The sequence below is a fragment of the Eutrigla gurnardus genome, assembly GCF_963514095.1.
Source record: "Eutrigla gurnardus genome assembly, chromosome: 14".
Lineage (NCBI taxonomy): Eukaryota > Metazoa > Chordata > Actinopteri > Perciformes > Triglidae > Eutrigla > Eutrigla gurnardus.
Window position 1 is genome coordinate 22,748,564 of NC_139937.1, and position 14,443 is coordinate 22,763,006.

The following is a 14,443-nucleotide window of genomic DNA, read 5'->3' on the forward strand; positions in this document are numbered from 1 at the left end:
CATTCAATGGATACAAACTAATAATAATAATAATAATAATAATAATAATAATAATAATAATAATAATAATAATAATAATAATAATAATAATTGAACAGTAAAAAATATATATAAAAATAATTTAAAATATATAAAAAATAATAAAAAAATAAAAATAAAAGCTCAACTATGGTCACAAAACATATGTCTCCTTTTCATACGGTCAAATCAAGATCAGGCTAGGTCAAGTCGTGTTCAGAGGTCCATAAAATGTTTCCATGTTCTCAAAAATATGTCCAACTTATCTCGTAGAATATAAGTGTGTCGTTCAAGACGTAAAGTGTTACTCAAGATTTGTTTGAACGGACTGAACGTTGACGGTTCCAGTTCAGTAAGACACATTTCTTTGCCACATAAGACATCGTCCCATAGTTCATGTACCTCCTTTAGGTCTTTTTTTAAGGAAACGGCTCCTCGTTCTCTATAATTCACATGTCAACAGCAGCTGTGTGGATGTGCTGTTTCAGTGGGGTTTATGGATTTTTCTCCAATGACCAGCTTTGTAGTATATTTCCTTTTGTCCGGGGAAATGGTCACACTCCGATTTACTGTATTGATTTCTGAGATGTAAACCAATAGCAACTGAACACACCGAACCCCCTCCTACAAACACATCCGCTCAGCTGGGAGAGTGTGTTTCTCCTCTATTATTAAAATATGTATTTCTATTGTATTTTATTTGTAAGGAGGGCCATATAGAAAAGTAAACACATCTTACCATTTGATGCAGTGAGGAAGCCTAAGGCCAATCCGTCCCTTGGCTGTTCACACATTTAGTTAAAAATGCTTCATAAATGAGTGTTTGTTCATTTTTTTTTTTTTTTTTGACATTGAGAAAGGAGGAAGAGCATTAACCCGCTTTGCTGCACAAACCTCTCTCTCTCTCTGCAGCGGCCTTGTGGAAGCCAGAGGGGGTATTGACAATGCAATGCTCATCATATGCTTTCACATTATGCAAGCCTTTGGAAATTAATGTGCCTACTTTACACTCTTCTATATGATGCATCCGGTTACCCTTGAAGACAACTGATATTGCAGAAAATGATTAAAAAAAAATTCAAAATCAGCTTTTTCTTCATTTTTTCTATGCCATAAAGCCTTTTTTTTAGGACATTGACAATAATGAAAGCCCCATAGAATTATATTACACTATACCGAGCTAGGATGTTTTTGCTTTGGTATGCTCTGCTGTGCATTTTCTTTTTCCAAGGCTGTAGGGTCCACTGGTTCCTTTTGTTAACCCCCTCTGCATTACATGTCAAGCGGGACTGACAGGCTACTATAGCCTGGGCTCATAGTTTTTTTTTTTTTTGTCGAGTACTCGAGCAGCGCTGCCTTTTGTGCCGCTCCGTTGAGCTGAGAGAAAGTTGTGAAGAAGAAGAAGAAGCAGGGCGAAGGGCTTGGTTTCCCCTCCGTCCCCGAGCCAGGCAGCGATCAGCCTCCTTCCCAGCTGTAGCTCTCTCCCTGTTATGTAATGAGTCAGTGTAGGCTGACTGGGCTCTCCGTCAGTAACCAGATTACAGCACTCTACAGATAAAGACGGCTGAAGGACAGCCATCACACACCACGCCTTTTTGTTTTCCCTCTTCTGGATGTCTTCCACCAGGAACATGTTGACTGTGACTTATTAGCGGAGAGCGAACGGAGCCCTGCTATTGGAGCGTTGTGGCTCTCCGAGGAGGCTGATCGCTGGCTTCACTCCTACACGTTTTCATGCGTGTTTGTGGTTGTCAAAACAATAAGCTTCGCCATATTGCAGACGTGTATAGCACACGGACTGACAACTCTGATAACTTAAGCGTGATTTAGTGGAGATGTGAGCCTCTGCAGATTCCCCTCATCAGCTGTCAGTAAAGCCCAACTGATACTGGATTTTTGACGTTGATATTTGATGGATCTCAGCCGATTCATGGGCCGGCTGATTAAATATGCCAATATCACTAGATATAAAACATGTATTTTTGAAGAATATCATGGTTAGCGCTGCCAATGATGGTGTCGTTAAAAAATACCACAGTGAATCATAAAATACCTGAACAACAAGATTAAAACAATAGGAAATATAGATGCAATTTGACCTGACATTGACAGCATTTTATATAAATATATTTATATAAAATATGACATAGATATCTAAAATATTTTAATCCATAATATCAACCACAAAAATCCCATATCTATCGGGCTATGGGGATATATCAGCCTATACTTATTCCAGAAGGATCACAAAACAGCCAAATAATTAATCTTAGATTTGTTTATCAATGAATTGTGACAAAGAGGCTTTTTATATTTGGAAAATCAACCTTCTTCGGCACTTCTGTAAGCCAATTTCTTATTTATGTGGAGACATTTAAACTGGTATAGCTACAATAAGCTGTTGTATCGGTCCGGCTCTCACTGCCAGTACTCATTGTTCTCTGCAAAGGTTTTTTTTTTGCTTTCCATCCCACCATCAAACCCAGACCGGAGACGGAGCACCGGGGCCGCCACTTATCACTCCCGCTACACCCGCCACGTTGCCCTCCCCTGTTTGCTTACTTTGTGTCCTTTATCTCATTACTCATATGGTTGTGTGAGGCCGGGAGGGTGTGTGTGTGTGTGGGTGTGTATGTGTGTGTGTTACATTCGTTGAGATCACAGGAAAGTTTTTTTTTTTTGTAATTGAACTAAAATAGAACTGACACATTTATAGCCGTGGTCATACACCACGTCCAGACCATTAAAGGGAAAACACAGAGCAACTCGGGCGGCCTCATTTGGTAAAGTTTCACCACGAGCTGAGCTGTTGGTGAAAACGCTGGCCGGGTCGTTGTGAAGTATCTGTTTCATCTGGAGTGAACTCCTCTTGTACTTTGACCCCCTCAGCTCCTTTTCCCTCTTGATTACAAAGCAGAGCCGGTGTTTCACACAGTGACTGTGCCAAACAGGAAGTGGCGAATCTTCCACGTTCGAGTCCACGACCCCGCTTCCCTCATCCACAGAGACCTGCTGTAGGTGGCTTAGTTGAACAGATGTGGACCACTGATCCGCATGCAAATAAAAATCCCATCCCATTAGAGAAATTCAAAATATTTGGAGAACGCTCTGTTTTCGTTCCACTCTCTGCTCGCATAGTTTTCTTCAGGGCTCGGTATCATTATTGAGCCATCCAGGCCAATTTTTCTCATTCCTACCCAAACAGCAACCTCCGGTTCTGAAGAGTGAAGCCGAAGCTGAAGTGCCTTAAACCTGGACTCTCTCTGCTGGCCACCAGGGGGCGACTCCTCTCTGGTTGTATAGAAGTCTATGAGAAAATGGTCCTACTTCTCTGTTGATGTATTATCTCAGTAAACATTGTAAACATGAGTTTATGGTCTCAATCTCTAGTTTCAAGTCTTCTTCAATCCAGCATGATGTTCATTTAGTACATTATGGTCCATTTAGAGTCCACCAGACCAGAAAGCAGGGGATGCTTTAGGGGGCGGGGCTCACCTGTGCGACCGCCAGGTGTAATTCTGGCCAAACAAATTGTATTGCAGATCCTTTAAATAAGAAAATGTTCGATAAGGTCTGATTTATTGGTTGGTGTTTTTAAACGGGTAGAGACGATGCCACAGCTCCTCTTCAACATCATAAAAAAACATACAGCTCTCGGTGTCCTCGTAGGTGATGCCATATTGAGTGACCCTTGCATGAGTAACCCACACAGCGAAGCATGACAAAGCATTTTAGAGCACCAGCACCTTTTGCACATTGGAGGCTAAAAGGGTATTCTTTCTGCCCCCTTTTTTGTGTGCGTTCTACATTTTTATTGTCTTTATTTGTTTCTCTGCCTTGGTTTGCTGTGAACACTGGGTGATGTCCCGGCCTCACCCCCCAGGCTGATAACAACACGTTGGACCAACACTAATACCTGTCTCTATTAATAGACAGATAGTGTTAGAGTAGTAGTGGCAACGTGCGGTTGTGCTAATTTATTGTGGCTTTCATTAAGCTCAGGCTGAATTGACATTTAGGTTTTTCTTCTAAAGAGAGACTGTGATTCAGATGTCTGGAACCGGGCTGGTTCATATCTAAAAATGTCCCGTTGGTGTTTTGTCTGTATCTTTAAGAAATAATTGCCATTTTTAAGCTGTTTGCATTTGGCTTTTTCTGTCACGCTACAGACTGTCGGGCTATTTTTAAATTCAAAGCAGTTCCGCTGCTCATTGGTCGGGTGGCGGTTGTGTTCGGCTGTTCGTCCTGGTTTGGAAGAAGGTAACGGCTCAAAATGCGAGGGCATGAAGAGAAGAGAAGAGTATAAAAGTGTTTCCCTAAATAAACTAAGGACGAGCACTAAACAAACCTGTCCCCGGTCTCGGCACTGAATTGACCCCTGTCGGCCCACCGAAGGGTGACGCAGTGGGCCGTGGTGACCTCTCCGTCTCCCTCTGGTGATCCAGGCCGTTCCCCCAGCCCTCAGCTCAGCACCCACGTGTTGTCAGCAGCTCCTGTTACGTAAGTCCTCCTGCCAGACAAAAGCTCAGCCATCCCAGACACAAATCACTGACTGCCCCATGTTGGCAGCAGCACTCTCCATGTTAGCCAGTAATACACACAGGGCCCTTCTTGTGTACATTTATTTATTTTTATATTTTTTGCTGGTTGCCAAATTCTAAAATGTTTGGCCACCAAATAAAACTTTTTATTTGATTATTTGTGACAGCAGGATATATAACACTGGCTGTACTGTAACTTCCACACACTTTTTTGTAGACAAAGCAACTTTTGAAGTTCTAGTTTCCTGCCAACAATGTGACAATGTTTGGTCGACTTTCATAACACGCACGCCCCACAATGCATCTTGTATTTGATGAACTCGATGAACTCCTAACATCCCATAACTTCGCTGTTGTTTGATGTCGACATGGTTTTACTTTCTGTCCTTGAACCTTTTTAGATCACATCCCCAGATACCGTGTACATTTAACAATATATGCATATTTTTATCCTTCCTGGAAAACAAAATACGACACATGCTTACATCAGCTAGCATCGCCTGATTTCAACCAATCATATCATGAGTTTAACAATGCAGGATGTAACCATAACACACACTTTCCTTAAAGGAGCTGTATTTTACTCCTCTCTCAAATTAAAATTAAACATCTCAAGTTGACCTAAGCAAGTTAAACCTATAGAAAAGAATAATTAAAGGTATAAACAATGAGGCACCTTTGTGTCAATAAATGCAACAGATGTAGCATTTTTAAGAAACTAAATTGCAGCTAAGGGGCCCCCTAGTGGTCGAGGGGGCGTTGTTAGCATTGTTAGCGCTGTTAGCATGTTAGCTCTTGTCATGTTGAGAGGAAATGCTCCCCAGTCTTGCACCTTCGCTAATGCTAATGACTCATGCAGGCTAATCTGTTCCAATACATTTATATACAAATAAATAAAACTTAATTTTAGGACATCATGGTGTAACACCGGAGGTGTCGACACAATCCGTGAGCAAAATGTGTGTTTTTACTTTGAAGGAGAGACACGTGACGTTGGAACAAAGGTATCAGAGTGGGTTTCCAGGAATGGCTGATTGAACAGCCAGCCTTTTGTTGCTCTGCGTTGGTACTTTCTGTCCACTGCCCTTCACATTCATCGCCCTTTTCACAGTGCCTCGCGTTGTCAGAGCCAGTATTTTTAGTCAATAGGCCAAGTAGCCCCTCAGTGTTTCTCGGAATAATCAAACCAATAAATTACTTTTTTATGGGACGCTGTTAAGTAAACAAACGCACCCAGAAGTCCAGTCAGGAGGCTGGATTCTGCTTAATACCGTAGAAATAATCATACAGATAATCACTGATTTTACGGACTTGCTATTTAAGTTTCATGTTGGGACTTTGACATTGATGTGACTCATTTTTAAAACATGTAATGGAAGTGGGTTTTTTTTTACTTCTATATCGAGGTTGGAAACAGAGCTGAGTCAACAGAAGTTTAATACTGTGATGTGTCTTTTCTATAGGAGAGGAATGTGGGATTCAGGTCTACTGCGTCACACAAGCGGCTTGTATTGAGGCCATTCACATGAGACCCGAGTCACAAGTTAATGCCTCACTGTCCTGAGTCTCCACCTGAGTGTCACGCTTGTAAATAAAAACTACATTGGATTTATTTATAACATAAACACAGGGTTCATACGGGTGCTGGAAATCCTTGAAACACTTGAATGTTAGTGTGGTGTTTTTTCAAAGTTTGTAAAAGTGCTTGGATTTAGAAGTTAGTGCTTGAAAGAGCTTGAAATGTCTGTTGTATGTGATGAGATAGAACAGAGAAAAGAAGATCTCCATATTTGAGGGACTGAAAACAGCATTTTCTGACATTTCTTTATGAAAAATGACTTTTGATGATGAACAGATGATGAAAATAGTTGGTGATTATATTTCTGTGGATCTGTTAGTGGAATTAGTTTTCCTTTCATTTGTGGTCCTTCTGTAAAAAGCTGTCTCCAAACATCATGTTGGTTGTTTAGAGGACAATAACATCTCATTTAATGTGATGAACAAGTGACATAATAAGTAGACTGAATACGGAGGATTGGATTGATACAAATATGGAGTTTACCACAGCTGGAAGGTGCTGGAAAAGCATGGAAATGCACCTTGAAATGCTTGAAAAGCGCTTGAATTTGACTTTGGAAAAAGGTGGAGGAACCCTGTAAGTAAGAAATAATTAGTTTTTTCTCATTCAATTAAAGTTCTAACCCATAATATCAATATATCCTTGCATCCGTCCCCCCAAAGCCAGCTGACATCCAACCTGCACCCTGAGAATGCAGCAATAACTCTGTAATAAAACAAACAAGACTCCGGCTCCTCCTTCATTTAAATACCTCTACTGCACTCTACGAAACAAAAGCAGGTCGGTCCGGTACAAAAGGAGATCCTGGCACTGGTTTTGCTGCAGCGTAGTGCAGCACAGACACACACACAGTGCAGAGGAGCCTTATCAAACATGTGCACCTGCATATATTAGACGTGATGCATTACAGGGCGACCCCTTTTGTGTGAGATTGTGTGAGACTATGGTGGGTGGTGTTAGAAAGTTGCATTTTAAAGTTAAATGCATCCATCTGGTGCCCTTTCAGAGCAAAACCATGAGAGTAGCACCTATTAGATTCAGTCGTTTTGGAAGTTTAATCCACTTCCTCTCTCACCACGCTGTTTTTACTGTCCAGCCTTTTTGTTGTTGTTGTTGCTTCTTCTCGGATGCCTGCTAAATGATCTGCAACCTGCTCTTCATGTTTTTAAAGAGGTTGACGCCCTGAAGCGTGGGCAGATACACTGGTACTGGTCCAAACTTCTAGCGGGTCACAATGATTGAGAGGGATTATTTTTCTGTGGGTCGATATCTTTATAGGAGCATCCTATTTCTAAAAATATAAAAAGCACCTTCTTTAAAGTCTGATAACAAACTGGACTTCTTGGACCACTTCGTAGTACATCTTCTTTCGGTACCTATGGCAACGCGCTCGCTCTCGATATCCAGTTCTATTATGGGTCTGGACACGATCTAAGCCACACCTCTGTGTTGGTCGTGATGGGGTCTAAGTCTAACCCCTGTGGTTTAAAATGGTCACAGTCTCAAATCTGAACTTGTATCAGAATTGTTAAGAATGGCAGGAGATCCTGCAGGGGGAGGCTGCCGAATGCCCGACCTTTTTGTTGTTGTTGTTGCAGAGAACGCTCTAGAAATACTCTGCTGGCTGAGAAGTCTGCCTGTGCAGTTTTAAATGTAAAAAAAAAAGAAAAAAATGATGGAGAAACCGAGGGTGTTAGGGAGAGCGCGGAGCGAGAGAACGAACGGAGAGGTGTAAAAAAAGAGTAAACTCGTGACTCATCAGGCGCAGTGGAAAAGAGTTCACTGAGTCAGAGATGAGGCAGGAACATTGGGTGGTGGATGAGCCATGGGACGGATGGGAATAGATGACTGTAGGTAGATAATAAAAAAAAAAAAGAAGAGAAAAAAGGCAAATCAGGCAAAACTGGATCAGGCAGTTTTATGAATTTCAAAGCAGCATAATGACGGGATCGTTTTACAAGTTTTACAAAGTGTGCACAGCAATTTTGTTCTTGGCATACCCAGAGAACATTGTCATTGATGGATTCTGTATTTATAAATCATAAAAAAAAAGGCAAGAAGAATTATGAATGAGGAAAGGTACATATGGAGCAGACAAATGTATTAATTTTTTCTATCTTAATGACTGCTGTGCATTTACCTATTTTTATTTTTGTAATTATCACTATCACTTCATATTTTTTGGATTCTTAAGTTCCCTACTAGTCCGGAACAGGTATGGAAGTACTGTGACAGGTTTTTGTAATGATGTTAATTTTTCTTTCTTGATGAATGACACGTATACATACATAAGAGCAACATGTATAACTTGTTTTTCTTTAAATTAAAAGTTTAATAACAAAAAAAAGGCAGGGCAATAGATCCTTCACATCTACAGCTTCATTCAACTACCACCAGTGATCGATGCTCAGAAATGTAAGATTAAGAATTCTGTAGCTGAGATTCAAGTGTTGCAGTCGATCCGCGGGTTTATGATGTACCAGAAGACCGAACAATGATACTTCCCCAGCAGAGTGCCGTGGAAGTCGAGGCTTGTGATGCGGTTCAAAGACACTCAGAATACATTTCCTGGTCAAATGAAGGCTTTTAGCTTTAGCTCGGTCCCAAAAGCACACATCTTATTAGCCCGAGCCTCTTTGATTCCTCTGCATCCTTTTGTCTGGCCGTGCATCGATCGCCCTCTGCATCCTTTTGTGTCAACTCAACGGCCCGATGCTGCTGACTCTTTTTTTTTTCCTTCTCTTCTCTCTCTCTTGATAATGTGTCTGTATTGATTTCAGCACCCAACCAATGCTGGATCCTTTTGGATGAACTGTGACGAGTAAAAAAAAAAAAAAAAAAATCATGGAATTGATTTGTCCTCTTTGAAGGAGGACGGGTTCATCATATCACACCGCTCAGATAAATCTGACTTTGAGGTCCTTTTACTTCCCTACTTTATTTGTAAATATACTAAATATTACTGGTGGGAATCGTCGGTCACCTCACGATTACGAGTGTCACGATTCAATTATTAAAGGATTCTATTATATATAAGTATAATGAGAATCTTTCCTTTAAATCTTTCAAACCAATTTGTATTTGTAGGATACAGTTGATCTGCTACATTACTTCCATAAAATGTGGAAATATTGCCCCAAAACAGTCTAGAATCGTTTATTTTTATTTTTTTTAATATTATAGACTTTACTGCATTGATGCAGAATCGATCAACAAAGCATCGCAAAATATATAATAAATATCCATTTCTATTACTAAATCTAAAATCTTTTGTTAATTATGATGAGCAAACAATCCAACAATCAAATCAATTTCCAGCACAAAAACAAGCAAATATTGCCATATGATATCCAGTATCTGATACGATTAATACTTGACTGACGTTGGAAATAGATTTTTAATCTCGGGCTGTTTGCTGAACACTTCACTTGCTTTCTCTTCCTCGCGGTGTTTCTGCGCGGCAACACGATCCGTTCCTCCGGCACAGAAAGCAAAAACAAAAAAACTTGTCTGTTTACATATCCGACATATCTGACGGCTGTAATCACTCAGGTGTCATGTCCCGATTTTCAAATCGTCGTGACTCTGACGTGATGGATCCTCACGGCTCATTTTCATGAACACAAGTGTTTCACCAAAACAGGATGGAGGCAGAAACCACACCGTTCAAAGTTGCTCACATGACAGACGTCGCATGCCTTACAGCCGCTGAACCACACGTGTTCTTATTTGACTTCTAATGGGTTTCAATGCGAAGTCTGAGCAAACAGGTTCGTGTGACTCGTTCACTCGTGAGTTGAAGGCAGCAAGTTCAAATAAACAAGGCGGTCATGATGTCATGACTGTTGTTTTTATTTTATTTACATATATATATGTAAAGTGTCTTTGAGAACCTTTAAATAAAAATGAATTAAATTAAATTTAATACATTTTAACCCTTAATGCAAATAAAATGTATTATTATTATTACATCATGGTCACAAACGCCCCCTTTGTCTCACATCTGATGAGTTTAAATCTGCTGGATTCATCTAATTAAAGCTCTTCTCTCTCTTTTCAGGTGTGGCAGGTCGAGTAGCACAAGGTAGAGGACTGCCCCCCCTCCCTCCCTCCCCCTTTACCCCTTCCCTCAAGGACTCCATATTTGTTCTTTTTGTTGTAGTTTTTATTTTTATTTTTTTTTTCTAATCGGATACAACCTGCAACCTGTTGAATTCATGATCACATGACCGTGGATATGGACGCAGTCCTGTCCGACTTTGTCCGTTCCACTGGAGCCGAACCGGGATTGGCCAGAGATCTGCTGGAGGGTGAGTTGTGTGGAGTATTCTCTTACATTTGGAACGACATACACCGGGTCCCAAGTGACTTCCTGTCATTGATTTAAACAAATCAGTTTGAATCGGATCAGTTCAAGCAATCAGTTTTGTCTTTAACTAATTACTTTGATTTTTATCCTTTAATTTAGTCTTTCCTCCTTCCGTCATTTATACAATTTAACTTATAAAAAATGAGCGGGGGGTTGTGACGGCTGGTGATCGCTGATGCGCTGCAGCCAGATTGACCGCTGTCTCACTCTCACTCACTGCTGCTGGCTTGCTACTGTTGATAAGGCTATCATACAGTAACAGAAGGAAGGTACATATCTGGAGTCAACAGGGCTCCTGTTGCCTAGCAGCAATACGAGACGCAGATAAGAGTATGGGTTAAAAAAAAAAAAAGTAATGCAATGCAGTGAAAAACGGCAGTGAGAAGCCGAGACGTGCTCCAAATTCTGATATTCACCCAAAGCGAAGGAATGTTCCGGTTGCATAAGATAGGAGCGTTTATCGTGGTAAATATTTCAACCCGTTCAGGATGTGTCTTTTTGCTCGCCGTAGAAAGAAAGCCGATTTGGTGGTGGTGTGGCTCAGACAGATGTTGTGCCTATCCCTCTCTCTGTCTGTAGGCAAAAACTGGGATTTCACTGCTGCCCTCAGTGACTTTGAGCAGCTACGACAGGTGCATGCTGGGAACCTGACTTATTCGTTCACAGAGGACAGGACGTATCTGCCACCCGAAAAGGAGATGGCGAGGGTAGGGCGGCCTATACTCCACCGCCAAGATGAGGTGGTGCAAGGTGAGGCCCACCAGCCAGTGAGATGTTTGGTAGCTTCACTAGTTTTTAAAAGTTCCGGGCTCGGTGTTGGAACGAGGACGCAGGACCAGAGAATTAAGTGTAAAAGCTAAAAAAATATATACAGAATTTTCTCAAAATCCTCTCCCTTTTGTCTCTTTTTAGCAGCAACAGAAAAACGGCTGTCGAGGGGGATTTCGCACGCCAGCTCGACCATCGTGTCGCTGGCGCGCTCTCACGTCTCGAGCACCGGCGCCGGCGGCGCCGGCGGCAGCAGCAGCGCCGAGCCGCTCCTGGACACGCCCCTCTGCACCTTCCAACTACCGGACCTCACCGTGTACCGGGACGACTTCCGAGGCTTCATCGAGAGGGATCTCATCGAGCAGTCCATGATGGTGGCGCTGGAGCACGCCGGTGAGAAGAGCGGTGGATTATAGCATTATAGTTAGAATAAAATAAACAAGCTGGGGGGTTTTTTTGTTACATGAGGCTGCACACGTCACAGATAAGGACCCAGAAGGCCTACAGAGACCCGGAAGAAGGACCCCCTATTACATATCATATATAATTGTGTTCCTTATTAAACTGGCCATTAATAATGGGTGGTGTAGCCTATAGTGCTGTGTACAACAGTACTTTATAATGATTAATGTATTCGATGCTAAACCACCAATAACTGTTGATTTGTTTAATACAGTTTGTATTCATGTTAAAGGTGTAATTTAAATTTTTAGAAGAAAAAAAGCTTGGGATGAAATCATGTCGGGGACCCCCTGCAGTAACTCTGCAGACCCCCTAGAGGTCCCGGACCCCCCTGTTGAAGATCTGATCTAGTCCTCCTGCTGGTTTTCTCCAATATTACTTCCCCTTTAAATAGTTAAACATCTTTGTTGTAGTAGAGTCATGTGACATCCCTTTTTCCAAGCGTGGAAAACTAGTTTTTGATACAATATCTTCCAAACGTTTTGTCCATTTGTGAAGTACTACGTTGATGTTTTGGTTTAGTATCACGCTGTATTTGTATGACAAACAAGCACTTTGTATTTGAGCACGTATCTCTGTTGTGTACCAGCTTGAAACTTGTTCTTGTGAAATCCTTACTGAACTCATTTGCACTTTCTTCCAACAAAAGTACTTATTATTATAAGCTTTTATAAAAGCGTCTGCTGAATGTAAACGTAGAAAAAGGTGAGTTAGTTTCTTTTTCCCTATTTCCCTGCAGGGCGACTGAACTGGTGGACCAAAGTGGTTTCAAACTGTCAGAATCTGCTGCCTCTCGCAACCAGCGGAGACGGAAATTGCCTGTTACACGCCGCTTCGCTCGGTGAGTCGACCCCCCCAAACACCGTGCAGGTCCACTCTCCATTAGCCCAGAGAGCTTCATTGTTTGCTTTAAGCACTAATTGCGTTTTTACAGTGCAGCAGCGGCGGCGTACATTCACTTAGTGTTTGTGGTCCACTTAGGAGCCCTCGCACAGAAAATTAATAACGTCCTAACTAATGTGCCGGCATTGTTGGAGCCCTTGTTGTGCCCCTGGATAGTAGATGTGTAAGTGTGTTCAACCTGTGCTTTTAAAAAGGCACTCGAGGGTTTAATAAATAGAATAGCTACAAATACAGCTTCTCATTCATCGGTTTATCTATATTGAGGCTTTCGTGAAGAGAATTTGTGTCTTTTGAACAGGCATGTGGGGTTTTCATGACCGCGACCTGATGCTACGGAAGTCCCTGTACGCGCTGATGGACCACGGCCTGGAGAGGGACGCGCTGAAGCGCAGGTGGAGGTGGCAGCAGACGCAGCAGAACAAAGAGGTGTGTGATGGCGGCTGCACTTTGCCCTCGGTCTCTCCGTCGCTGTGATGAGGTGTTCTGTGATGAAGTGGGGATGTAAAGCACGGAGAAGCCTGTTTGACTCATTCGACCAAATATGGAAATGTATACATTTGACAAAGTCGACTGAATTGTTCAAATAGAAACTTTATAAAAGCTGGAAACTATGAGAAGTTTCAATGTTGAACATGAACATGGGTTAATTACAAGAATTAATATTATATCAGGGAAAATGAATCTTTCTCACTACAATAAGACAACATTAAATGTCAGTTAACATAGAAGTAAGACTTAGAACGTTAACAACCTACATCTGTTAAATAGAAAACCTAAACATCTAAAGTTATGTGTTATTTTACTTCCCTAAATGCTTCCTGAAACACGCTTTCAAAATAAAGCAGCAACAGAGAAACAACATCAGAGACAGGCAGGGCAACGTCGGGTCGCTGGAAACTCTGTTCTGAGTGATTTCCTGTAAATGTTTATAATCATCATAGACTTGTGGGGAAATAGGGCTGGGTTTTTTTGCACTTGTCTTATGAAGTCAGACTTTTTATGTCTAGTAATCCTGTAGCAGAATATTTGTAGCTGCAGATAGTTTGTGATCATCAGGCCTAAGAAGTAAATCCCTGTTGTATTAATAAGAAAATCACTCTTTAACATATTAATGTAGTATTAAAGGCAGAAAGAGTTGGTTTTCCTTTTTATAGAAAATTAATTCCCCTCACTCATAATTTTTGCATTTATTTTCTAACGTTGCTGAACCTAAAAAAAAAACTAAAATATTGTGTTTAAATCTAAATGGACCCAACCTTTAATTTGACTTAATTAAAAACTTTAAAAATACACATTATATAATTGAGTCTATATATTTTATGGCAGATGTATTGCTTTATATAGTACAGGTGTGTGTTGGTAAGACAACACATTTAGAAGTTTGCACTACAGGTCTGGCAGGATCTGAATATTATAAACGGCTCCGTATAGATTTCCTTCTCTTCGACGGGTAAAATCAGCTCCCTGTTTTTATTTTTCACGCCGTATTTAAACGCAGCTCATAGTCACTTTGTGCAGCTTTGGCAAACATGCTGATGAGCTTATTAAATACAAACAGGGGTTTTAAGATGTAAGATAAACACTCGGTGTTTAACTACGTTATCTGTAAGTACTGTTATCTCCACCTTCTGTTGGTACTCCAATCAGGAACACGCTCCACCTTACTTCTCACTCTTCAAACGGCAAAACGAGGATCTTTAGAGACATTTGTTTAAACACAACACACCGACTCTTCTCCCAATGGAAGCGGGCGGAGTGTGTTTTCAGAATGTGGCATTTAGAAACCCACAGGCGGGATGCCAC

General features: G+C 41.2%; 1 protein-coding gene across 2 annotated transcripts in view; it reads left to right on the top strand.

Annotated features, from left to right (window-relative positions):
- Nucleotides 1-14,443, top strand: part of otud7b (OTU deubiquitinase 7B) — a 34,473-nt gene that overhangs the window by 9,174 nt on the left and 10,856 nt on the right. The window contains exons 2-6 of one of the 2 annotated variants that reach the window (XM_084026046.1): nucleotides 10,199-10,448; nucleotides 11,087-11,257; nucleotides 11,420-11,668; nucleotides 12,477-12,578; nucleotides 12,939-13,066. In XM_084026046.1, the coding sequence (XP_083882172.1) occupies nucleotides 10,364-10,448; nucleotides 11,087-11,257; nucleotides 11,420-11,668; nucleotides 12,477-12,578; nucleotides 12,939-13,066 (735 nt within the window). In that variant the 5' untranslated portion in view covers nucleotides 10,199-10,363. The remainder of the gene's footprint in view (nucleotides 1-10,198; nucleotides 10,449-11,086; nucleotides 11,258-11,419; nucleotides 11,669-12,476; nucleotides 12,579-12,938; nucleotides 13,067-14,443) is intronic. The other variant, XM_084026047.1, reaches the window with a different exon arrangement.